Source organism: Melozone crissalis, unplaced genomic scaffold, assembly GCF_028551555.1.
Source record: "Melozone crissalis strain CALT ecotype California unplaced genomic scaffold, PUWL_Pcris_2 ptg000059l_1, whole genome shotgun sequence".
NCBI lineage: Eukaryota > Metazoa > Chordata > Aves > Passeriformes > Passerellidae > Melozone > Melozone crissalis.
The window spans coordinates 1,612,985-1,639,739 of NW_026535837.1; the positions used below are offsets into that span (position 1 = coordinate 1,612,985).

The 26,755-nt window shown below is 43.1% G+C and overlaps 1 protein-coding gene across 3 annotated transcripts in view; it reads left to right on the plus strand.

The window, feature by feature from the left end:
* CAMK1D (calcium/calmodulin dependent protein kinase ID) overlaps positions 1–26,755 on the plus strand; it is a 223,190-nt gene that overhangs the window by 93,529 nt on the left and 102,906 nt on the right. For all 3 annotated transcript variants that reach the window (XM_054287530.1, XM_054287531.1, XM_054287532.1), the window contains exon 2: positions 1,130–1,261. In XM_054287530.1, coding sequence (XP_054143505.1) covers positions 1,130–1,261 — 132 coding nt within the window. The remainder of the gene's footprint in view (positions 1–1,129; positions 1,262–26,755) is intronic.

Here is a 26,755-nt window from a genome sequence, read left to right on the forward strand (position 1 = left end):
CAGCAGCCAGTCTATGGTCCATGCCCCCGTGTACAGAAATGGCACTTTCTCATTGTTGGGGAGGATGAAGCAGGAAAGCCTTATAAATATGATTGCTTGGCAAAAGATTTTGAGAATATAGAAACTATAAGTGAGATTGAAATGAAAGCAAGCTTTGGGATCTTTTAGTTACTGAACAACGGGAAAACAACGGTGTGGCTGACTAAAAGTAATCCCCTTTTGATGAAACAAGACTCTCTGCTTGTAAGCAAGTCTAAGAGTCTGAGCAGACCCTGCCAGCTTGGCAGAAGGGGCCCAAAGAGGAATTTGTAGGGTTTAAAATGTAACACAGTATAGTAATTTAGTGATTCTTATAAGCTGTATGTAGATGCTATAGGATTTGTATATTGTACTAGACTGGTTAGTGAGAATCAGAATATTCAACACAGAAGATGGTTTATTGTATTGTAACAAGAACTTCGCTCTCTTAGCTCTTACCCCTTTTACTCTCTTACCCCTTTTAGTCTCTTATGCTTTTACCCCCCTCTCTTCTCTCGGGCCTGCTCCGAGCTGTGGCTGGCAGCTCCCAGCAGGGCCCTGCACCCAGGCCCTTTGCAATGAACCCCAAATCCCAGCAGGGCCCTGCACCCAGACCCTGTGCAATAAACCCCAAATCCCAAAAGGCCCCTGCACCCAGGCCCTTTGCAATAAACCCCAAATCCCAGCAGGGCCCTGCACCCAGGCCCTTTGCAATAAACCCCAAATCCCAGCAGGGCCCTGCAACCAGGCCCTTTGCAATAAACCACAAGTTCCACGACCTCGCTGCAGAGATCTCTCGTGTCTGTCAGTCCCAACTGTCCCACCCCCCGATGCTCCTACACTCATTTTCAAGCTTTGCTCATATCTCTGCTGGATGATGGTTCTTTATTAAAATGGTTGTGTCTGTATGCCTTTAGTGCACTGCATGAGTGTGAATGTCTCCATATGTTTGTAAAGGCAAAGAAAGATGTTTCTAATGTCATTTCTGTGTTTAACAAGAGCAGCTTCCAAAGGACACCAGAAGAACCATGTTCAATGGTTGTGTTTCAGTTAACAGGCGTCAAAGAAAAAAACGCCACTTTAAACCAGGCTTTTTCTTCTCTTCTTTCAGGGGTGCATTCTCTGAAGTTGTTCTGGCTGAAGAGAGAGCGAGTGGGAAACTCTTTGCAGTCAAATGCATTCCCAAGAAGGCACTGAAGGGGAAGGAAAGCAGCATAGAGAATGAAATTGCAGTGCTGAGAAAGTGAGTACCAGACCTTCGTTTCTGCCCCTTTGCTTCAGCTAGACTCCTGCATCTGAGGAACAGTGATTGACAAATGTGACTGACAAGTTGTTCAGCCCATCACAGGCAGACAAGATCGTGCAAATTTAAATGGGGCTGAAAATGTTTTGAGAAATGTTCTTCTTTCAGATTAATGCAGCCACATAACTGCAGAATGGGAAAGGAGTGAGGCTAGAGTAAGTCTGTGATGCCATAAAGAGACTTTATCCACTAAGAATGCCAGCAGTTGTGTCACAGCATCTGAGGAGAGCCGGAGCAGGGTGATAATTTTTAAATGCTTAAAATAATCTGTTTAATTGCTCTAAAATGATGACATGCCATGGATTGTCATAGGAGATGGTGTTAACCTGTGCCATAAAGATGAGTGGTACTCTGTACTTCTGGAAGGGAGATGTGGTTTTTTCCCTTACTTTGGCTGGAATACATGGGTAAGAAAAATGAATTTCACAATTTCTGTGAACTCATTGTAGTTTTTAGAGGTTTGATCCTTACCTCTTCCTCATCTTATGCCCTGAAGGTGGGATTCATCTCACCTGACTTGAGACATTTGGATCTGCACTTATCACCCTTGATTTTCATTCTGGGAAATAGAAAGAGATTGGTTACTTTAGGATTGGTTCCTGTAATATGTTTTAAACTTCTAAAGTGCCTTCTCATTGACTTAAAGGTAGCACAGTTACACAGAACTACTTTGCATTGGTTGGGACACATTCCTGCTGCACTTCTGTCCCAACTGGGACTTCTTGCCCCAGTGCTTGGTCATGTCAGAGCTGAAGGCTGATCATCTGGGCACCACATGATAAAACAGATCTTAAAAACTGACTGGATGAAGAGCTCAGCCAGCCTAAGTCAGAGGAGCTGGCTCAAGGGCAAATTCAGACATCTCAGCTGGCAGAGGGGATCCTTTTGGTGGAGAGACATAAATGGAGCTCCAAACAGCTACGACTATTTGTAGCAGTGCCTTCCTATTGCTGAGCCCACCTTGGGTCAGTACAAGGTGAACCCAGTGAGAAAAGCAGCATGTTGTCTTGCTGTGTGGTGTTTTTGAGAGCCTTTCATAAAACTCAACCATTGCCATGTCTGTAACCAGGCAATAATGGCCAATAACCACAGCTTGAAAGTCTCTTTGTTGATAGGTTTGTCCCCTGATTCTCCTGTGAGGTGCAAGGGGAGCAATATCCATGTGCAGTAAGAACTGACTTGCTCAGCCTTGATCCTGAGCTGGCAGAGCAGAGAAACCATTCAGGCTATTTCTTGCTTCTGCGCTGTGAAACGTTTCTGTTCCCTGCAAACACATTCCTGAGAAACCAGGAGGCAGCACCCAGGCTGTGCTGTTCCACCTGCAAGGGCAGGAGAGTGAGTGGGCAGAAAATGCCTTAATTTCATGCAATTATATCTACTCAATCTCTTGTCCTGTGCACATGAGGACCTTAAAAGAGAATGTCCCTTTTTTATCTCCCGGTGTCTTCTACTCAGCTGTTGCTAATACAAACTTTGCCTGTCATTGTCTTTATTCTGAAAATGGACATCCTTGCTTGCAGATGCAGTATTGAATTTGTATGTGCCACCAAGGAAACAATTAGAAAATAACAAACTAAATTCTGCCTACAGCTGAGAAGAACAGATATCAACCTGTTCCTCTGTTTAATGAATTCTCTGCTTCAAAAGCTGTCAGTAAAAATAGATTGAGAGTGGTTGAATGGATCCTGAGCAGCTGTTGCTAAGCTCCATCTAAGGGCCCTTGCTTTTGTTTCTTGTAGCTTAACACTGAGTGGGAATGGCTATTTCTTGTGTTGTCTAATGAATGGGTGGGACCCCAGAGGCCTGGGCTTCCCTGCAGAGCTGTGAGGTGCCACAGCCTTAAATGTACCATGCACTGAACCACCTCATCTGGAGGATGTGCACAGAGGATGCCTGGCAGCACCAGCTGGTCCCTGTTTCCCAAGGGAAAGGTGTAGAGACACAGAGGATGGATGCAAAGCAAACAGAAATATGCACATGTAGATGCAAAGCAAATATAAATATGCACAGGTGTTGATCCCAGTTTCCCTGACTGATTTTGTATTGTGTCTTTTGCGGGTGCTTAAACTCTGATGGGATAAAAGTCCCAAAGACATCCTGCCTGGCTAAAATGCAGACAAACTCCTTGAGATCCTTCAGAGAAGGGTCTCTTGCCTTACACTGGACTTTCTCCTCTTATCTTCAATCATTAGAGTTCTGTTTTCCTCCTGACAAACTCTGTGCTTTCTGGCAGACCTCTGCCAAGTGTTGTGAAACGCAAGATTCTTCTTGATTTCTTCTTGATCTCTTCTTGATTTCCCCAAGTTGTGTATCAAATTGAGGTCTGGTAGGAAATCCTGAATGTGCTTCCTGCAGTGTCTGGCTGCTCTCAGGTGAGCTGCTCATGCTCCTGTATGTGGTGAGCAGGAGTTTAGGAATAGCCAGAGATTGTGCTGGCATGTCCAGGATCAATGCCCACCGTGTCCCACATACTTTGTACACCCAGGCATCTCTGGTGAAGGTTCATTCCTCTGCCAGTCCTGCCAAATCATTCAGATCTGGCAGAATCAATATGGGAGAGAGTTTGAATGATGCTGTGTGTTGAAGTAATGTTTAGAGAAACATTTTTTGCAGTCAGGATTAAAAGTCTGAGCATGGAATACCAGTAATGAAAACATTAATCCAGTGACCAAAAGCTTAGGGTCCCCTCTCACTTCTGCTACTTTCCTTCTGTCACAAGAATTATTGTCTGTATCAATATTTCTTGGCTGTGAAACAGCTCTAATTGAAGAGACTTTTGAACAAACAGTTTTACCTGAAGTTGCTTTCCTGTCCTCTTTTGTATTGGCAGAGTGGATATGAGAGGGGAGCTTTCTGGGCTGGGCTCTTGGTGTGAAATCAAAACTTCTGTCAGTCCTTCTGTGTGTCTGGACTGAAAAGCTGTTGGGAGCATTAATCCAATATTCAGTGCAGCATAAGGTCAGTGACTCCCATGTGAGGTACATGGAAGGTAGGAGATTTTATCTCTCTGTCTGTGGGCCTGGACGCTCGGGCTGCCAAAACAAAATGACACATTTCAGGAGCGATGCTCTGCGAACAGAGGAGCTGCCAGCCAACTGATCTGCATGTTTGTGTGAGTGCCAGAGTGAATCATGCATACTCCATCATTCTATTTTTCCAGCCATGGCCAACAAATCTGTTCTTAAAAAAGAAAAGAGGCGGAAGAGCCGTTAAGTCAATATTTACGCCTAGCAACCTTAACGGGGCTCTTCCAATATGGACTCTGTGTCCCGTGGAAATCCATGGCAACATTCCCTGAAGACAAGGATGGGTGGGGACAGAGTGGGAAGGAGCTTGCTGGGAGAGACTGAGTCTGCAGTTAGTCCAGGAGCCTGACAAAGCATTTAAGCACGTGCCTAATTTCAGGCAGTAATTAGTTCAGTGAAATTGGTAAGGAGGCTGAGCTCCCCTTGCTTGGATGTTTCAGAGAAGGGTGAGAGTCCCACCGTGTTTGGAACCACATCAAGAGGGGAGTTTTCTTTCTATCCTCAATTAAGACATTAGGACACATGGAGAACGTGCTTAGAATGTGTTTGAGGAAGAAAATGGGACCTCTAGGACGGGACTGTCACAGCTGCATTAACTGGCTGTGGGGACAGCAGCACACAGTCACCTCTGTGTGACACAGCCTTTTTCTGTGGGGAGTTTCATAACCTGCCCTGAAAGCAACTGTGCTCTGGTTTTGAGCACAAAGAGAAATGCAATCCTTTCCATTGTTTGCTGTAGAATAGAGGAAATTTCCTCCACTTATGGTAATTGTGCAGGTGTGAACACGCTGCAAGAGGAATCCTCTGCTGGACGGGTTCCTGAAGGCAGTGCAGAGTGCAAAGAGTGGGACTGCAGAGAAACAGCAGTCTGAGGTTCTAGTTAAAGAGAGGGGGAAAAAAGCTTATAGGCCAAATAGATAAAAACATTCCTGATTTGCTTCTAAGGCTGGTTTTGTTTTCTTTTTTCTCTTTGGCTACACCACTGTTTATCACAAGAAGTTCTCTGCTGCCTGGGTGATACCTGCCCAATTGTACAGACTCAGTGCTGACTCAGAGCAAAGCAAGAGGAGGAACAATAAATTGTGTGTAGCCCTGCACCCAGGTTTATTGATTGCTTAATGGCAGTAATGTGCACATGTGTCTTGTTGAGCAATACTGTCCAGATAGCAAATCATGCTCTGGTTTAGCTAGCTTCTGCTAAACAGGGATTTAAAAATAATTTCTAAGCTACTTAGGTATCTCTACCTTCTCTCCCACCTCTTTACTATCCTAGATCCTGTGGAAGAGGCATCATTAAATTCCTTATTACAAATCAAATCCATGCCTTACCGAGGTCTGAGGCTTTTTTTCCTGTTAAAAAGAGTGAACTGTTCCCAGCAGGTCAGCTAAACTTGTGCCAGTGCTTTCCATCCCCTTTTCCTCAGGAGACAGGATGTTCAGGCACTGGTTCACTGCCTCACTCCTTGTATGCCTGCACTAAAACCAGGAGCTGCTGCTGGGATAAAGAGCAGGGAGAGAGGAGGGGACATGTCCTCCTGCAAAGCCTGGGAGGTCAGGGCTGTACCCAAAGTAAAACTGAACTAAAAACAGCAATGAAAAGTTTTCCTAATGCGGGTGGAATTGTGGGAGCTCCTGTTCACCAGTAAATCAGGTGATGGTCAAAGGAGCCCCTTGCTCCATGCCAGGAGGCAGTGCTGCTCCTCATGTTAAAGAAAACAAATGTGGAAAAATCACCCTTCTCAAGATTCACATGAAGGCTGCAGGGGTAATTAAAAAATTGTACCTCTTTGCTCCTTTTCAGCATCCCATGGACAAACTTCTTGTAAAACCTCTCTGTCCCAGATTCTTATCTCTGTTCTGCCTCAGCCCTCCGGAGCTGACTCCATGGCCTCCAGGAAGAGGAATCCAAATTTAGTTTTGAAACCCATTAGTTACCTCTTATTAAACTCTTCTGTGCAATTTAACTCAGAATCAAAGGCTACATTAATTCTGAATAAAATTGGCCATGCAGAAGTTTAATGTGCCCTAACATAAATTCAGGCATTTAATTAATTCAGATGAATGTTCCTGATTGACTTTGAGGGACAAACCCATCTATTCAAGCCATGATTTTGTTCAGGTCAAAAAGTACAGCCCTTGCAGGCCTGGGTGGTCCCATACTCCACTTTCCCAGCCTGGAGGCTCTCCTGGTGCCCACTGAGGTTTTCCTGTGGTAATTGTTTTTCTGTACAAGGCTGCCCAGCACAGTACAGGGCCAGCTGAACATTCAGATGCTGTGTGGATAAGTGTTAACATAAAAGTGATGGTAATTAGATTGTGTAGCTGAGGTACAAAAAGCTGTGGGATTGACCCTTAAGGGGTTAATGACTAATTACCTCTTTGCACCCCAGCAGTAAGAGCTCTTTTTTCCTGTCAAGAAATGGATAGATGGTTAAGGAATGAGAAACAAAAAAAAGCACTTGACATCTCTGTCTGTCAGGTATCATAATTTCTCTGGTGCTTTGCTTATTCTATAGACAAAACAGCCTTGCTGCTTTTTTTATTTTTTTCCCCCCTGTTTTTTCTCCTCTGTGAATAATGGTGAGAAGATCAGCTGCCTCAGCAAGAATTGAAGAGACAGCTGGTTGTTATATTAAGTAATCGCTCTCTGAGAAAGCTTTTATGTAGATTTCTTGTTAAAACCTGGCTTGCTCATGCCACTGCAGTTGCTCTGGGGTGAGAGAAGGCTGACTCTGCTCTCCTGTGCTGTCATGCTCCAAGCCCTGCCAACTGCAAATGCAGGGCACCCCAAAAAGCTGCTCCTCAGTGGGGCCCTGCATCCCCAGGGATGGCTCAGGGTGCTCAGACACACCATGGGGTGGGATAGATACCCAGTGGTACCATTCATGATGTTGATGTCAGGGGTGCAAGGGTAGGGCCCTTCCAAGAATACATTTGTTGGCATCATGCATGGATTTGCTTCCTCACTGCCCCCACAGATCTTTTGAGCTGATCTGGGTCTGCCTGCCTGCCTGCCTGCCTGTGGCGCCTCCCTTCCAGCTGTGCACTCCTGCAGAAATCCCTGCTAGGGAGGGTGGAAAGGAGCCAGGAGACACAAAACTCAGGGTAGGGGGACAGTTGGGCATGCCTGGAGGCTGACATCAGCCTAAGCCATGAGAGCATCTCCTGGATCAAGGACATGCAGACTGGATGAATTGCCCTTCTCTGGTTTCAGGCAAAGGGGAATCTGACCCTCTAAATGTGGGTATGGCACAGGGCAGCTCTGCCTTGGCACTCACACTTGGCTCTGTGTTAAGCAAATAGTTTTGCTGCGAAGAATTCATTCCAGTGAATAAAAATGTGAAACCTGAAACAAAGCTGACACCATTCTTCATCCCTAAGATGCTGGAAACTTTGCAGGGGAAGACTTTTAGCCAGGGTTGCCTGGATTGCATTTCATGCTAGATTAGATGTGAGCAGATATTGAGAAACAGATCAAGGCATCTGAAGTGAAGTGATCAGGGCATCAATCCCCTCTGAAGTGGTAACCACAGAATCCTTTGTATCTTCTCTGGTCTTGCCCAGTTCCATGCAGGTGGAGGGTGCTGGGTCAGGCTTCAGGGATGGTGTGTGGCATTTCTGTGTCTCAGCCTGACCTCACACCTGCACACCCAGACAGCTCCTCCAAGGAGGTTACAGAGTGATCAGTCCTTTCACTGTAAGTGCTGGATGGTGACACAGCTGTCCTCTCTCCTGGGTGGTGGGGATGGTTTACCACATCTCCCTGGCACAACTGTTGTCATCCAAGGTCACCCCATACCTTGACTCATCTCAAAAAATGGCATATCCATGTTAGAAGGAGGACATGGAAACACAATGTCACTCAGTGCTCCAATTTTTAGAATACTTCAAGGAAGTAACTGCTGATTTCTGAAAGAGTTCTAGGAAGGGTCCAAATTAGCAGATGAGTTTTAGTTTAGAATGTCAGCCTTAGGTGGTGTCTGCGTCAGTGCCACACAGAATCACAGAATATGCTGACTGGGAAGGGAACCCACAGGGATCATTGTGTCCAGCTCCTGGCTCTGTGCAGGACACCCCAAGAGTCACACCAGGTGCTTGAGAGCATTACCTAAATGCTTCCTGAACTTGGGCAGGACTGGTGCTGTGAGCACTTCGCTTGCACAGGTGGAATAATAACAAAGCCAGGGTCCTCTCAGAGCTCCTAGCTGAAGAAGGAGAATCTGTGACCTATTTTCCAGTATCTAATTCTCAGGAAGATGGTCATGATTGTGTTCCAGTGGTACAAGTGCCTGATTATATTGCTTTGTCTGTTACATAAAAGGAAAGACTTGTTAAGATGCATAAAGCCTTTTCAACAAGATCAATAAGTTTGATAAATGACTCAGCTCTAAGTCTGGATTCATAAGGTCTGTTCACCCACATATTTAAACCCAAGAGTTACCTCATTTGCAAGCACATTGTTTGGGTAGCAGAGACATTATTTTCTCCAGTGCTTGCAGTTCAAAACTTCAAGGATGTCCTGGTGCATGAAAGCAGCTGAGGATGTACTCAATGTACTCCTAGGTGGCTTCATTAGGCAAAGCACTTCCTCTTCTGTTTTTTCTCCCAAGGTTCTTTATAGGTAATCTGGAATGTTTTGTCCAAAAATAAGGGTTTTGGTTTCTTTTCCATAGAAGTAATTTCTTCATCTGGAAGAAGTACAAAAGCTGTTTAAATGTCTCATGGCATTAGGGAAGTCAAGATTGTTGAAATATTATCAACCTATTGCATTTTGCCTCTATTCTCTATGTTTTTCTTGAAACATGAACTGGAAGAATTCAGTGTTTGGTAATAAGCTGTTGTGAGGTGCTGCTGGGAACCAGTTGGTTTCTAACCTCAGGGTGACCATATTTTGGTAATGGGTAAGTTTTTAGATGCATATTTCAAGCAATTCCCTGGATAATCCTTTATTTCACTTTAATGCTATTAAAATCCACATCAGTAACTGATATAACACTGGACTATTGGAGTGGTGAAGCAGAGTTCTAATTTGTGAAGCACTGCATAAAGAGAACAAGTAGAGGCGAGGTGAGAATCATCTGGGCAGCTGGAAGCATCCTCCAGGTGCACAGCTGCATCTGAGCTCAAACCTCACTTGCTATGGAAATCATCAAATATGCATTTCTAAGTGGATCAGAATGTACAGGGAGGATAAACAAGTATTGCAAAAGTGTCAGCTCAAGAAGGTAGAAACAGAAATCTTATCAGAAATGACAGTTTTCTGTGGTACTCCTTGTCCAAAGCAGTTTTTTGCTCTTGGTTGCATATTAAAATGCTTTTTGAACACAAATTGCTGTATTTTTGGCCTTCATCATATGAAATTAGACAGCAATGTTATCAGTGGGCAGGTTTTTCTGAGACTCCAGTGTGAATTTAAAACAACTCTGTTGGCAACTTACACCTCCTGTTTTCATTTATTGAAGATGAATCACGATTAAATTTTGTGTCTCATTAAGGTAACACTTCTAAGTGTCTTAAAGCAGAGTTTGGCAGAAGGGGGCTGGTTCTCACTATAATAAAATGGGAAAATATTTGTAATCTGTTCCACATTCTGCTGCATCAGGTTAAAACTGACAGCAACCTCTGTGTTTGGAATATATCCAAAATATCCTGATCTGACAGCTGCATAAATTAATTGCTGTTTGACCAACTAAGCCTGCAGCTGTCAACTGTGATGCACATTGATTTTTTTCTTGCAATGCTTACTCATACAACACCTTGTTTGTGTTCAGAGAGAGTTTTTAAGGGGAAAAAAATGTAAAAAAAAAATCTGTATGTACAGAATTTATCTTTTAACAAAGGCAGAAATACTAAACACTCATTTAGTCTGGGGGCTGCCCTGGTGGTCAGTTTGACCAAGGAAATGCTGATGATAATTTTATTCCATATTAAACATTGATTATATTTTTTTAAAATCAGAAATTATAATTTTTTAAACTGTGTTTTGCATTCATAAGGGATTGGCTTAATCAGAATACATGTTTTTTATCCTGAATTAGATTGTCCCTAGTAAGGGGCTGTGCTTCTGCAACTATAGGACTTTAAGCCTTTTAGTCCAATCAGTTTTCAAAATAAAGCCTGACATTTTCCTTGCTTGCATCCATGTTTCTACATCTCTGGCTGTCTGAGGCACCTGGCTACACTGCCCAGGTCTTAAATCTCTCCAAGTGCAGAAACCTTTGGATTAGTTTTAATGCTGACAATCTATATCAGTAAGTGGACTATGAAATCATTTCCCTAAGGATAGGTGACAGCCAGCTTTTACTCTGCCAGCTATTTCATCAAATGAAAATTATGGAGCATTACATTAAACAGGAATGCTTTTGCCTCCTTGACTTAATTTTTTTTTTTTTGTCCAGCAAAGTAGACATAGCTGAATTCAAGCCTTCTTTGGTTTAATAGGCTCTTGTTTGAAATCACTTAAACATATAAATAGCAGAATTTATTTCTTTTTCTTGAAAGTTTGTTCAATAACTTTGAGAAGGGATATTGGTAGGCAGCTTTTGCAAATAATCTAAATTGTATTACAGATCTATATGGTACCAAAACAACCAACAGACAAATAAGTAGCAGTGAACTGCGCAAAATATTTCTGCACACCACCAGTGTCACCTTCTGAGATTATATATAAATTTCTATATATAATCTGTTTGGTTCCCACCAAATAAAATAACAACCTGCTTCAAATATCTTCATACCTTTGTGATATCTCCTGTCTTGGCTGATGCAGCAGGGATTAAACTGCGACCTTTTTGGACTCACACATGCATATTTTTACAGCTAAGCAGCCATTCCCTGCAGGTCCTGGAATGTGTTCAGTGGTGGACTGGGCTCTGAATGCAATAGTTAACTTGTGCTGAAATATTGGTTTGAAAAGTCTTTGTGCTGAAATAGTGGTTTGAAAAGTTCTCATGCTGAAATACTCGTTTGAAAAGTCCACATTGGCACGGGGTTGTTTCTCAGCTGTTTAAATTTTTTTTCCCCTCCACCAAAATCAGAGGAATTTCTATGCAGCAGCAGTATTTGGCATAATATGTTTTGTCAAGAAACCTCTCTCCAGACCAGAGCAATCTGGTCACTCCCATGTCTGCTGTAAAATCGATAATTAGAAGAGAAAACAGCGGCTGTTCACAGCTTTGCTCCCAAAGAGGATAATGGGGGATTTCTAACTGAAAACAAAGAGGAAAGGACTTTTTCAGTGTTTTAAGCTCTCTTATGCAAACTACAACAAATATATGGATATGACATGATCAAAAAAAATGCAGCATTTGTATAGAAATGCCAGTTCTCCTCTTTCTATGTTACAGCAATAGTAATGGCTGGGTGATTTATATTTACTACAAGGGGGCTTGGTGGGAGGGAAGCAGAAAATTTTCCTGAACTTTGAAACTTTTCCTTCTATGTTTTTTGTGTGTTCCTGAGAAAATTGCTGTTGAGTGAAACTCCTGTGTGCCCCACAGTGCTTATGTCTTGAAGGAGTCATCCTTGCCATTTATGGTGTCCAACACACACATTTATGGTGTCCCAGCCATGGAGCAGCAGCATGGCTAAAGGAGCACTCGTCATTAACAAATAGACATGGGTAATGTGATCTTATGCTATTCTGGTCAATAGGAAAATTCAAAGTCGTTGAACTCGGTTACATGACTCCTCGAGGCTCCCTTGAGAATCTTGGCCCAAAGCAAAAAGGGGAAAGGAAGCCTGAGCTGAGGTCACCCATGTGGATTGCAGGGCTTTGTCTGGTGTGGGTGTGCAGGGTGGGCTCAGGGCTGTGCACACAGCAGATGTGCTGCTCAGCCTCCTTCCCTCTTCCTCGGTGCCTCCTGACTCACACATCCAAGGAAAGGGGCACAGCCACGGGGGATTTACTGTTCCAAAGGTGGTTGTTCCCTTTCATGCCCTCCCACACAGGGTCCTGCCGTTCCCCCTGAGAGCTCTGTGCCATCTCTGGGTTAGTTCTGGGAACAGTGGGTGCTCCGTGGTGCCGATTTCAGCTGCTGTGGCTGAGGCCAAGCTTCAGCCTGCAGAGAGAGGATCTGCCAGGGACTGGCCATATCCCCTCGCCTCCCTCCATGTAGCCACAGAACTGGAATATGGGAATCCCAAGGGTTGCTCCTGTGAGAGGGTGGGGAATGTGGTCTGTGTCTCACCTAGTGGGGCTTGCTCCTGCTGGTGTCATTAAGTTGTTTTTGCTTCTAGAAACTGAAAGGCCAGACAAGAGCTCATCACCAAACTTCACCCTGAAAGGGTTGGATTGGCGCATAGAGATTTTCCCCCCTCTTTTCTCTGATTTTACTATTAGGATGCTGAATTGCTGACTTTGTTTAAAATTCCTCCTACCATTGGAAGCATATGTTTCTGATTTTCCTTCTTATGATGACGTAGTTTGCACTCTTATCCAAGAGCTGTTTTCTTAATAGGACCAACTATATTTGGAATCACTCTGAATTGCTCCTGAAATGGAAGATTGATGTCAGTATTTCTGGCAGTCTTTCACTGTATTTCTTTCCCCAAAGCTGAGCGTTAAATGACTGTTCAAGCTGGAACACCTACACCATTTTATTTTAACATAATTAGATTTGTTTGATTTTAGTGCTGTATGTACTCCTACAGTAGCTGATACAGGTAAACTTATCAGTTGGATGGTTTGGGGAGGATTCAGTAAATAACAGAAAGAGGATGCCAGCAAGTGTAGAGGGTTGTGCTTTGCATCAGTTTACACACAGGGAAATCTTACAGGTTTTAGAGATGTGTTGACACTGTCACATCTGTATCTCAAGCACACTTGGGTGGCATTTTTAAAAGTATCTGCTCAGGATAGGGATCTGGATCTCAGTGAAATCCCCTGTCTAGAGGACACTGGAAGACCTCATGGATTTTATTAGTCAGCTATATAATTTCCTGTGTCATGATTATGCCTGCAGCAGCCACGTGGGAGATGAGAGTTCTCAGTTCATGGGTAATCCATCACAGTCCCCCCAGTCCTGAACAGCAAACCAAGAAATGTCAGTCCTGAGAGGGAGCACTCAGCTCAGTGCTGATCTGGGCCTTGAACCATCCTGGAAACCTCTTTAAGACTCTCTTGTGAAAAAGCAACATGCCTTTTCCAAGGAAGAAAACGGTACCCAAACTGCCCAAAAATTCAGGCTCATTTTGAACTGCACTTTGTGTTTCAGCACCTTTAAACTGTGTTTGATTCTGGAAGGAGAAAGTCACTCACCTGATCTGACCCACTGCAGCAAGTGGGCTGTCTCATTTCATCTGTTTATGCTACATAGATCTTGGTAACTGGATTTGACTTGTGGTTAGAAATGTAGCCAGGCTTTGTGGGAGCCTCCTGCTCCTACCCTAGAACTGCAAAAGCACCCCATACACTCCTTCAGAAATATACTCTATTATTCTCATTTGCCTGGGAACTTGTCAGGGTGTAACTTCTATTTACTTGTGGATGTATTTCTCAATATATTTCTCAAGAATATATTAAATACAATAATATATATTGATATATACATCACATGTTTCATTAATATTCTGCCTGTATACATCCTTATCTTATGGAATCTGTGTTTTTGCTATGCAGAATTGAGGTCAGGCTTCTTCTTTATAGACACCCTTGAGTACTTGGAGAATGTTTTGGACATTCCTCATGCCTGCTCTGTAACTGGATGTGCTCCTATGGCATGCAGTGATTTATGGGGAGCATGGCAGGAGAAAAAAAAAGGCATTTTTAGAGTGGGATAATCCTAAAAAAAGGGCTTGATTTGGCAATAATTCCTGGTGATAATCCAGATTTTGTCTTCATTTTTAAAATCCATTTATTCCCCTTGTAAGTTTTGGTTGACTGGGGGTTGATTTTAGGAGCACACTGATGTTGTGTGGGTGAGACACAGCAGGGACACATAGCCAAGGACATGAAATGTATGGAAATGGGGCAAAAGGAGGGGTTTTGGTGGGGGAATCAGTGCTCTGATTGCAGTGGGTGATTTGTGTCTTGTTTTTAGGAAAATGAAAGAGCAAAAAGCCCAAGAGCTTATTCTGGAAATGGCTTTATAATAATGGTTTTCAGCCATTTGAATAGGCAGGTACTTAATTTTTTTTTTCCAGTAGCAGAGCCAGCTCCTCCACAGCAATTTAATCTGAAACTCCTGAATGATGGATTTACTTTTTTAGTTATCCTTTACAGACCCTGTGAATCCCACAGGTGCTGGGTGGAAACCACCATGCTGAAGTGTGGAGGAAAGAAAAAAACCTCTCCAAATAAAATAACAGGAGAAAGCAGGAGCTAACTGTGGCATGTTAAAGCACCTCCATAGCAATGCCATTGTGGAGGAGTTAGTATTGGATACGGTTTTTCAGGAAATCCCTATATATTAACTTTTCTTTCCAAGTAATTGTTTGAGCTCACATCACTTTTAATCGGCCTCACAGGAGTCTCAGCCAGTCCTTGCCCATTCCTGTGCTGGAGCCACTCTACAAGGGAGAAGATGGTGTTAAGGGATGTGAAAGAAGCAGAAGATGGTGTTAAGGGATGTGGAAGAAGAAGATGATGGTGTTAAGGGATTTGGTGCCACTGAGAGTGTTGGTGTCTGTAGTTTTGTGCTTGGTCCTGGCCATGGTTTCCCTTCTCCAAAGTGGAGGAAGAAGCTCAGAAATATTTTTTTTCTGAGCCTATTCCTGACTAAACTTTTCATTTGAGGGTCCTGAAAAAACATCTCTTCTCCAAGACTCCTCCTGAAGCCACACTTCCATCGGGATTTGTTGGGTGATGGCATAGCCACAATGAAATAACATTTTTTAAGAAAAATCATAACCATTACTGAGTTATATAAATATCAGCACTTGGCACTGTTGTACAAAGCCAAAAGTATTGCTGGGAGAAAGCAGTGAGTTAAAAACTGCTTTGCAGTGCTGTGCTTCTCCCTGCATTAAAAATAAAGTGGAACATCGTGAGCAGTTGGTTTTGCTGTTTTGTAAACAATTCTCCTCACATTTTCTCCTCTTTACTTTTGATAATGGTGAAGAATTGTACTGCTGATCAAAGAAGCTGCATTGAGTCTGCTGTGGTGGGACCAGAAGCTTTTCCATAGCTCTGCTAATAGGAGTTATTGACCTGTAACAGACCCAAAATGCTCCTTGCTTGGGATCATTACAGTTGTAATCCTCCCTTCCCTTGGAGGTACAACACTCACACATCACTCTAAGCAGAAAATATATTTAACCATGACACATGGCTACATGGATGCTTTTGAGAATGAGTAATCCCGGAGAAAGTGGGAATGGAGAAGGAATGGAGCAAGATAAGATTCAAGAAAACACTTTCTCCAACTTGGATGCTGAAGAGGTTCCCAAACAGTTAATTCCTGCTGCATATTTTTGCACTTCTCACTTAAAATAGAAAAAAAAAAATCTGAAAGTGATCTCAAATGCCAAGGATTTTAACGGGAACTGTGAACCCTTGCATACTTGCAGCATGTTCAAATTTGCCTTTAGTATTTCATAGACAGGGGCGTTTTGCAGGTAAGCTCTAAAAGCTATAAACAGCCAAGTGAAAGGGATGTGCCAGACCATCCTTGCACTCAAGGAAGCCATTTCCAAATGTTGTCAGAGGTGCATCCATGTATTTGAGACCCATGGCCAGAAGTAAGGCTGTGGTCGGTCATGGCTGAAGGAAGATTAGCACAAGAGCTTGAACCTGCCCAGTGTTTATTGCCTGAGTCAAAACAAATTCAAACAGGGATTGATGGAACGGTGGGGGCTCAGGTGTCTGTTTTGCCATGTGTGCATGATGCAGGGATGGCAGATCTGCTGCTGGACTGAGCTCCCCCGTCCTGCTGCCCTGCAGGAGATGCCCAGGAGGATCTGTGTGGGTCTGAGGCAGAGAGGTTGGTGTGTGAGGCACGGTGTGCTCCCTGTGTTACAAAATAGATTTGTCTGTAAATGGTGCTGACCTTTACCGTGCCTCGGTCTGCTTGGAAAGAAAGCCCTGAGGAGACATCCTCCACCGAGGAGACAACACTGTGATTTCTGTAATCTGCCTGTGGTATTTCTGATTTAGGAGAGGCTAAGCCATTTCACAGCTGTCTCTGCCCACCAGTTACCTTAACACCTTCTTTCCCAGTCTCTGGCTGGCAATTCTTCTCTAACCCAGATTATTTCAGCAGGATTGGGTGCGTTGTCCCACGAAGAACTCCAGTATTTTTGCATGCCTGTGTTGGAGTTAATGGTGTTCCCCACACAACTGATTTGTCTGCTATAAACTGAAAAGCCACATGCAAGCTGTCATTGATCACCATCCCTGGAAGTGTTCAAAAAACATAAAATGATGGCATTTGAGGATGTGGTTTAGTGGTAAACATGGGTGATTGTTGGATTTGGTGATCCTAGAGGTCTTTTCCATAACGATTCTATGATTCTGTGGCATTGTGGTATGGACCATATTCTAACCCATTTGTGTGTGCATTTCTTAGCCTCAAAGGAGTCTCTTTAAGCATCATAGTTCATAGCTATCTCTCACCATGGTATCCTGGCACTTTGTCTGCAACACTGCAAACAATGAAGTACAAAAAAAATCCTTCTCTGCCAGTGAAGAGATTGAAGTGTTTTACCAATGCTTGTGAGAAAAGCATCAATGAAGAAACAGGTCTTTTAGCAAATCTGATGGTGGCAACAACACAGGTATTGCTAGAAATCCTTTGGATTGTGGTGGTGATTGAGGGCCCACCCTGGACTAATATCCTTTAATAGTAATTCCTATAGAAAAACCCCATTACTTTGCTCAAACACATGCTGTGTGTCCTCCTGCTCACCTGCAGGAAGCCCATCCAGAGCGCTGGGTCAGCCACTGAGATCCCCTTTGTCTCTTCTCCTTGTACCTGCCAAACCTTCTGTGTCCGACTGCAATTGCTGAAACAACTGAGTCTGGTAGAAAGGCAGATGCTCCCTGGGATAGGATAAGCTCACCTCAGTGTATGAATTCCTTATATTAGGACTATAACCTGTTCTTGGATGCCCTAGGGAGCAGGGGAGAGCACAGGCTGACGTGCTGTGGTGAGAGGCAGCACACAGATGTTTGATCGACCCGCGGTGGGAATGAAACCAGGCTCTGAGCCCAGCTTCTTGTGAGCTCTTTGCTCAGATGGGCAAGGCAAACATGCTCACCTGGAGTCAAGCTGGGGACACCAAGTCTTTTTGTTCCCTTTCTGGGAGCTGGAAATGGTCCCACCTTGCTCAAGACATCACTGCAGTAGGAGGCCTGCCCTCAAAGGGTTAAGTGCTGATGCTTGTCTGAGTTATTTCCTGCTTCCTGGGAATGTGTTAAGCACTAAATGATCCATGAGCACCTTGGAGGGAGATGTTACATTCTGTATGAAACTGTACACAGAATATTTATTTTTCACTGATGATTTTATTCTGGTTCCAGGCTAACTTGACATGCTAAGCAGGCCCTGAAGCAAGGCAGTAATTTGCGTTCCTCTAAACAAACACGTCCTCTAATTGCTGTTTTAAAGGTGGTGTCATATAGGAGGAAGCAATAGAAAATAATTTTATAGGGTGGGACACATGTTAAACTGGCACTGGCATGAAAAAAATGTCCTGAAATTGTAGCAACTTGTCTTTACACTTGGCATGCTGCTTTGCTTGCCCTGAATTTAGTAAGACCTTGGGTGTGATATTTCCTAGGAAAGATTGTTATCCTAGGGATCAGTGTCTGCCCAAATTGCAAAAATGGTGTTTTGCTCATCAGTTGGCCTCTGCTTTATGATTTTTGCTTTTATTATTTCCTTTTTCCCATGCATATTTTAGCAGGTGAGCACTTGCAATGTCATCTGGGGATTGAACAGGGCTCTCCTGTCAAGGTAAAAACAGGAGACACTGCAGCCTAAATTGGAGCAGCCCATTTCTTCAGGAGGGATTGTAACACCATCCTGAAAACCACACAGGAGGTACAGAGGGAGATCCAGATCAGGCAGTCATTAGAGTTTTATCTTGGGGAATGTGCAATCAAGACAACCCAGAATCTCTTCATAATTCAGATTGCAGTCAGCTTTAATTATGAAACTTCTGATCCTCTCTCCTTCCCCTGGTCACAGCTTACAAAATTTAATTTGCCTCAAAGATGACATATTTATTTTCAAATAGGCTGTTTTGGTTTCTGCAGTGTGAGATGGAAGTGAAGCCAATCTGGTTTTCAGTGGCAGACCACCAGACAGGTTGGCATTTGCTAAACACTTGTGTGTGTTCTTCTGAAGCTCTCCTCCCTTATCTTTACCATGTGATGCTGAGTGAGTTACAGGCCTGGGCGTCAGCATTCTCTGCTCTGTTCTGTGGGGGATAATAATAACAACAGCAGCTTCAATTTGCCATCACTTTTTTACTCCATGTGTTGACCAGTTGAGTTAGAAGATCTCGCATTCAGCCTGTCGCAGACATTTTTTCACAGAAATCCTTTCTTTCAGATTTCTGTATCTTCTGGGAAGCAAAGGGCCCCAGAAGATGAATGTAAACAATTGTTATCAGCTGCTGTGGAATGTAACAGGGGCACCTTGATTGGCTCATGTTTGTATGTTTATAATTAAAGGCCAATCACAGCTGCAAGCTGGGGACCGAGTCCCTGGACACAACTTTGTTATGGATTCTTTCTTTTCTATTCTTGGCTTAGCAAGCATCTGCAACTTCTCTCTTTATTCTATTTAGTACAGTTATAATGTATTATATCAATAAATCCAGCCTTCTGATCAAGAAACAAGATTCACCGTCTCTCTCTCACCAGCAGCGACCCACTCAGGCGCTGTAACATCAGCCTGTTTGAGATTATGACTATAATTACTCTGTGTTATTTAAGTGTCTCTTAAGAATTTCCCAAATGCTCTTTATGCTTTCATTTTTTAAAAAAAATCTGAAACAATTTAGTCAAAAGTTGGCTATATAATTAAATGAAATTTCCTTCTAGTTATCTAGGTTAAGGCTGTATTCCTTCTATTTGTATGGACCTTTTCAGTAATTTCTGTTATGCATTTTGGGTACATAAACCCCTCTTCCTCACACTCTAAAAGGAAAATAACCTGCCTGGAGAAAGCAACCATTAGACAACATCCCAACATACAGGATCTCCACGATCCATACCAGCAACAGAGAGAGAACACAACATCCAGGCAGCCACAACGTCATGGCAACACGTCCAGGAATGTCCAAATGCAGCAACACTTGAGGTACCAACCTAGACAGACACCCAGCAAAGAGCACAGGAATATAAAGAGCAGAGAAGGTGGGGAAAAAAAGCCATTTTCAGCTATACTGCACTGTATGGATCAGTACAGATCACCAGCAAAAACCTGTTAACATTCAGAAAACAAACACTTGTTTAAACCATTTCCTTCCATTAGAATTCAGTCAGAGGCTTCTTTGTTCAGGGCTTTCCAAGCTGATTATTTATTCTTCATCCGAAAATATTTTAGTTTCCTCAGAGGAAGCTGCAGCATGCTTTGGCTGGCAGTAGCTTGAGCTTGCACAGTACAAGATTGCTGCAATAATGGCAATAAATGGTGACTTTCAACAAATGCTCTTTCCTTTTTCTAAGTGGGGCTGGTTGTGATAGGGGAGGAACTGTGTGCAGGCGGAGCTGTTGTTTGTATGGATGTCATGCCCAGCTGAGTTTACATATTTGATATGATCCTGCCTGACTCCAAGGAGATAAATTAAATTAGGTTCTCAGAAGGGAAGTAATTAGACCATGAAACAATAGCAAAGATAAGGCACTATGGGAGAAAATGTCCTCGAATAAACAAGGAGTAGAGGGGGCTCTTGGTGGAGAAACACACATTTCCTCAGCTCTCAGGAGATGGGCAAAGCTAAGATTTCTCAAAATTTAAAGCAGTACCGAAGGGGCTGCTGCAGATCTGATAACCCTGGCTTTGGGGTGAGCACAGGATGGTTGGGGAATGGTGCTGCCAAGGAATCTCCATCAGAAGCAGGTGCTGGGAGGGAGGTTTCTAAGGTTGGTGGGCTCCAGGTTTCAACCTCTTCTCTTGCTTGTCACAGAGCTGTTGAGAAATAAGTAGTGTTTACCACACTCAGTGTCTACAGGGGGGAAAAAATGGCTGAGAGGTGCCAGAAGTGGAAGACCATTTGTGTGAAGGTGTCAGGAAAACAGGGAATCTGCACCCTGGAGTTAAGGGGCAAGAGGGGTTTAGCCAACAGCCTTCAACCAGAGAGAGGTGGGAGAAGTGAAAGAACTGTTTGGCAAAATGTGCTGGTTGTTGACATGAATTTATTTCTTCTAAAGTGGAGCAGATTCTCAGGCCTGAAATCTGCCTTCGTAGTCACTGAGACAATAGATTTTTTATTATTTTTGCTGACCTTTAGTTAAACAAATAATACATGCTACCACAAGGAAGTACTGTATCACCTTCCTTTTAAATGATCTGATAGAATACTTTTTTGGAGAATTGGGCTCTAAAACTCTTCCTAGTTGCAGTAGCTTTATATTTGTTTAATTTTTTTTTCCTTCACCAAGGTTATTTCTGAAATAAAATCTATCTGGATGTGATCAGTGATGAGATTGAGCAGCTTGCAAACAGTGCCACTGGGATTCTTAAAGTTTTTTTTATGTGGATCAGCCAGAGGATCTGGAAGCTTATGATTATGAGAAGTAAAGGCATATTTTCTGTTAAAATGTCTTAAAATAGCTGTTGTAACATCTTATCAGGTGTATGTGAGCCATGGATCCCTACAGAGAAGGATATTGCTTGGTTTTTCATTGGATGAAAGGTGGTATCACCATTGGCACTACCCATTGGAGACATCTTTATCTACCAGTGTACTTGATCATACTGAATCCTTAGAAATTATTTAAAATATACTTCAGTCTTAAAAAATGCATTGGTATTGTAAAATGTGTAACAGTCCCCATTTCAAGGGCGTTCACATGGACATCATAGGTTTCTGTGTTAGAAATCCATGAGTGTTTGACCAAAAAAGTCAGGTTGTGAGATTTCTTGAGATGGGAGCAGGAGGTCCTGCTGAGGGACAGGGAAGTGGAGCCTTCTTCATCAGCTCTGGACCATGATTTGAAGCTCAGTGAGTGAAATGGGCTCTCGATTCCAGCTGCTGGCCTCACTCCCTGCTGTGGAGGGACATTTCACCCTCAACACCACTCAGGCTGTTTATAAAATGATGAAAAGTAAATCCTGTTTGCAATGGAGGATTAATGTAGTCAAAGGAGCGCTGTGAGCAGAGAGGGTGTGCACACATCCATCTTGTTTCATGCTGCAAGCCATCACCACAATGTCTGAGTAATGCACCAGCTGGATGAGGGATTGCCAGTTTCTGGCAAATTCAACAGAGGTGTGAATCACTTGGGTTTTGGGGTTATAAAACACAGGTCACACACATACCTGCTTCAAGTTTGGTAGCTAATTTTAGATTTCTCTGTTTGAATTTCAGATTTCTCTGTTCTTTTTAGTATTTTTTGTGGGCAACCTGGGCAAACAAGGAGATGTTTCAGTCCTGGAAGAGGTTAGCAGTATTTGATGGAGAGTTATGTTCTAGGTTTTTCCTGAGCATCTTCAGAAATGCTTTTCACAGCAGACATGCACCCAGGTGAAGTCTAGAATTAGGAAGGATCTTGCACAGTGGGTGGATTCACCCTGGGAGGCAGCTGGCAGTGATTTCAGAAGAGAGATTCCTTCCTTGGGGTTTCTTCAGGGATGGGGAGGCTTTCAAAAGGAGCTGTGCTCTTGGTCTGCTGGGTCAGCACATCCTCAGGTTGCTCTGTTCCCAGCTGGCAAATCCCTCTCAGTGGGTGCTGAGAGAGCTCTCACTCCCTTCTCAGGCTGAGTCCCTTCCCTGGGTGAATTTTTTTTCACTTTCAAGGGCCACTTTTACTTTAATCTGCTGAAAGTTGAGTTCTTTTGGGCCATTAGGCATCTGTGTTCTTCCTCCCAAGAGGACAGTTATTTAAAAAAAAAAAAAAAAAGAGATGGAAGTTGTTTATCTGCAGAGCTCTTTGGCCAAGTCCCACCTTCAAATTGTAGAATTGTTATTTGGAAGGAAAAGGAAACTCTGAGAGCCAGGTTAGGATGCAGATTGCCTTCATGTGTTCCAAGGCCTGAGGAAATGATCTGCAGAGGGAGCTGGGAGCTGAGAGCAGAAAGCCAGGATGTTGGATGGAGATATGCACAGAAATAGGCAGAGGCAGTGCTGGAGCTCAGAGAGCACCTCTGGGCACTAAACCAGCAGCCTCTGCTCACCCAGGAGCCCTGCAGACCTTGCTGGAGGTGGGTACCCAGCTGAGAGGGGCCTCCTGCTTGTGGCTGTGCCCTCCCTTCCTTTGGACACTCCTGGCAGTCCCAGGTCCCATTGACCTGCTGCCTTTGCTGCCTGCACCAGGCTGCAGAGCCTCCTGCTCTGGGGTGTTCTCACCCCTCCCTAGTGACACTGGCACAAGAGATTGCAGTCACTGAAACTATGTGTTTGTGGCTCTTCCTTTCTCTTTGTTTTATTCCTGATTGCTCCCCTGAGCAGGGTCTCACAGACAGCACAAATGGAGACACAGGTCTGTGTAAACCATGCCCTGCTGTCAGCACACAGCATGGCTGGTGCAAGCAGCAGCCACAGAGATGCCCTGGGTGTGTGAGGAAAAGAGCTTTCCACCTTCAGGTGGGCTTCTGACAAAGAGTGAATGGGTGGGAAAGGAGGAAAGCAGCTCAAAGCAGAAGAGAAAATAAGACGTAGAAACAGAATCAGAAATGCAGACAAAGCAGAAGACATTGAGTAACAATTAGGCTGATGTGAGATTAAGTGTTTTAACTATTCACACTGTATGATTAAGTACTGTGAGATTTGACAACTCTGGTTATCTACTCAGAAGTGTGTTTATGTCTGTCAAAAGCAAAATGACATTTCAGAAGCAGAGGCTCACCTGCCCCACCTGTATCTGGTATGGAGCTTGCAGAGCACAGCTCAACAGTGATAATCCAAATGATAACAATGAATTGTGTCTGAGCTGAGCACAGCCATGACTGATGCAACATTAACTGCTCAGATTTTGTACATTGGATTTCACCATTGATTTCACTGGGATTACAGGCCTGGTTTGAGGTCACTGAAGCCTGTCTGTCCCCTGGGGACTCTGCTTGGCTCCTTCATTGTGCTGTCACCAAAACCAGTTCAGAGCTCTGACACCAGCATTGTGTGCACCAGCTCAGGTGTGAATAGAGACTCGAGGTTTGATTATTTTATCCTCTAAATACCTGCAGGTGTGTGTCCTCAGAGTAAGAACTGTTACTTTCCAGCCCATTCCAAATGACTGCTTCCACTTGGTTATGCCTTTCAGAAAGACAAATAAGGTGTCAGAGGGACATTCCTTGGTGTCTGGTGTCTCTGGAGGTTTCTGGCTGGTGTCTTGGCTGTAAGTTTGCACCTCTCCATGTGCCCATTAGTTGGCATGAGGCCACACACAGAAGCCCAAATGTATTTTGGGCATATGGATTCATGTTTGTTTCCTCCTAAACATTTCCAAAATATTTTTCACAGTTTGCTGGTAGCTGGTGCCAGCCTGAGCATGTTTCCAAGCTAACTGCAGCCCCCTTGGAAATCCTCAAAACTTCTTGAACGATTTCCGTTGGCTTTGCAACCTGCAGCTTTCATTCCTAGGTCAAAGGTGGATTTTTTTTTTTTAAAGTGTGAAAACAGAATTTCCAGTCATACTTTTGTGAGTGGGGAGAAATGTTCATTTTTCTGTGTGCTTGGTTTGAAGTTCATGATTTCATAATGAAAAATGTCTGAAGTTAGGAGATTAATGGAAACTCAGAGCCACAGCATTAACTCAGCAGGTAGCTTCCTCCCTCTTACTGTCCTATTAAGAGCACACAAATGCCCTCCTGGCTGGAGGAAATAATTATTTGCATCAAATTTGCTGTTATTTTAAAATCCCACCAGAACACAGAGTAACCTGATAATGCAGTAATTCACAAGTTGAAGTGTAACTGGATGGACAGAACAATAAAACAAGGCAAAAAGAGTAGGACAGGATGCTGGTCAGGTTGGTACTCTGATGCAGTTTGGATTTGAGCTTCAAGGGGCACTGTGCAGGAGAGTGTGACACATGAGAAGACACATAATTGATAAGGACCTGTTCAATTCTAGGTTTTAAGCTAAAGCACAAATTAGGAATTGTATAGGAACATCTGTGCCTGCATTTGTGTTGCATTCAGAATTGAGACATTCTGTAAATTTTATTCCAAATCCAGCTCTTGGGAGATCACCAGATCACAGCTGATAAGACCCATGAGAATGTGTACATTCATCTAGAAATGAACTTCTAACCCCATCAGTTTGTGATGCTAATCACATCACCAGCCACTTTCCCAGCATTTTCCATTTGTTGTGCTCAGCATCTATGAAGCACTGATACACTTGCAGTTTGTGACAAGGCACTGGATTTATTGATGCCACATAGAGCTGAGGTAATGATAAAAAAGAAAGGGCTGATGACTGTTTCATGATGTATCATAAATGAACGTATGACTCCAGTTGAGCAGACAATAGGCAGGAGTGAATGCTGTAAAATCACACCCCTTGCTTTGAAACTCCTTTTTTCCTTCTGGGAGAAGTCAAGCATTGAATTGCCTCAAAGGCTGAGCTGCAGAATACCTTCTACCCACACACATGCTCCACCCAGATCAAAACTGTGAAACAAAATGTATTTGCTGTCCTAGGGGTCCTGCAGCATCATCCTGACAAGCTCTATTGGCAGATGCTCTTTAATCAGGATACAGCTTTCATTTATTAATTCAGCTTTGTTCATGGGGAGCAGCACAGCTTTTAGCACAGCAGAGAAGGGGATGTTACCAGAATGCCCTGTGTCCATCAACAGTAAGGCTGCATTTAGTACCATTTATTTTAGTCTTCATCTAATAGCTACCTTTCATTCTAAATACCTTGCATTAATTAGATGTATTGCTTAGGAAAAAATGAGTCACCACGTGTGACTTGGATGTGTGACTTGGCTGCATAAAATATTAGAAATCTATAGAACTGTAGTTTATAAGCCAGTTGGTTAGAAAACATTTTCTTGAATGCCATGAAACAACCCACTTTTTCATACTGATTTCTTCTTAATGGCATGAATGAAAACAAGGAATTGACAAAGAGAAATTTTGCTATCAATGTCCTTTGAAGCACATTTATTAACTCCTGCTTTCAAAGTATTTTTATTACCATTTCTGCTTCATCATGACTTGCAAAAAGTCAGTGGGCAGTGGTAAAACCTAGCTAGAATAATGGAAAAATAACCACATGTCATTGCAATATTGCTCTTTAGCCCTACTGTTCCCACAGCCAGACATGCATTTATTTTACATGAAGGATTTGCTGTCTTTTAACACTAATTGCTGCTTATGACATTAATATTGTGCTTGTTGCTGTCTGAAATATTGGTGTTGTTAACCTCCAAGCTCTGTTGCAGGACAGTGCCACAGTGACATATTTTAAAAACATAAATTCTTTCTGCAGTGGTTATTAGGGATTCAAAAGTCTGGAAAGATTCCAGTCTTCCAGCCCTTCAGTGCCTATATCACCCTTAAAAATCTTTTAGATATATATTTTTAATATATTTAGCTGTCTGGAGATACCCAGGGGGAATTTTGAAAGCACTTTGATGCTTAGTTACTGTAGGAAGTTACTTGCATCATATGGTACCTAATAATCTTTAGAAGTCTGGTCCTTGGCTACAGAGTGAATGTTTTTAAAAATGATATTTCCATGCCATAAGAAAAGAGGGAACTGCAGCTTACAGTTCTCTTTTCTGGGCAAGTGGCTGCAAGTATAGAGCTGACTTCTGGTTTAAACTCCTCTGTTACCTCTCCAAAGGCACCCTGGGAACATTTGTGAATCCAGGTTTCTCTCTCCTAAAAATAGAAATCTATACATAGGGTCCCTGTGCTCCACACTGGTAACAGGAATAAATGAATTTCACTGTTTAATTTTTAATTAGACCCCCTTTATGATATCCTTTGTAAAACTGGGGAGATTAGGCTTCTCAAACTTATTCTCACCTGGTTAAAAACCAATTAGCTGTTATACACAAGCAAAATGCATCCTTATTAACACGGATTTCTGCTAATTATAATGTTCTGGTTAAATGACTTTTCTGCCACTTGATGTATTGAGTTCAAGCCTACTTTGGACTCTGTAGTGATGCTGCCAAGATGTGAATCCAGCCAAGTGAGACCCCCAGCAGTCTTGCCTGATTAATGATTCCAGGATTTGGCCCAGATAAATTATTCCATTATTAATTCCGGCCATTGCTGGAAGGGTTTTTTTCCTATTCTCTCCCACTGCTTCTTTCCTGAAGACCACATGCAAAGCA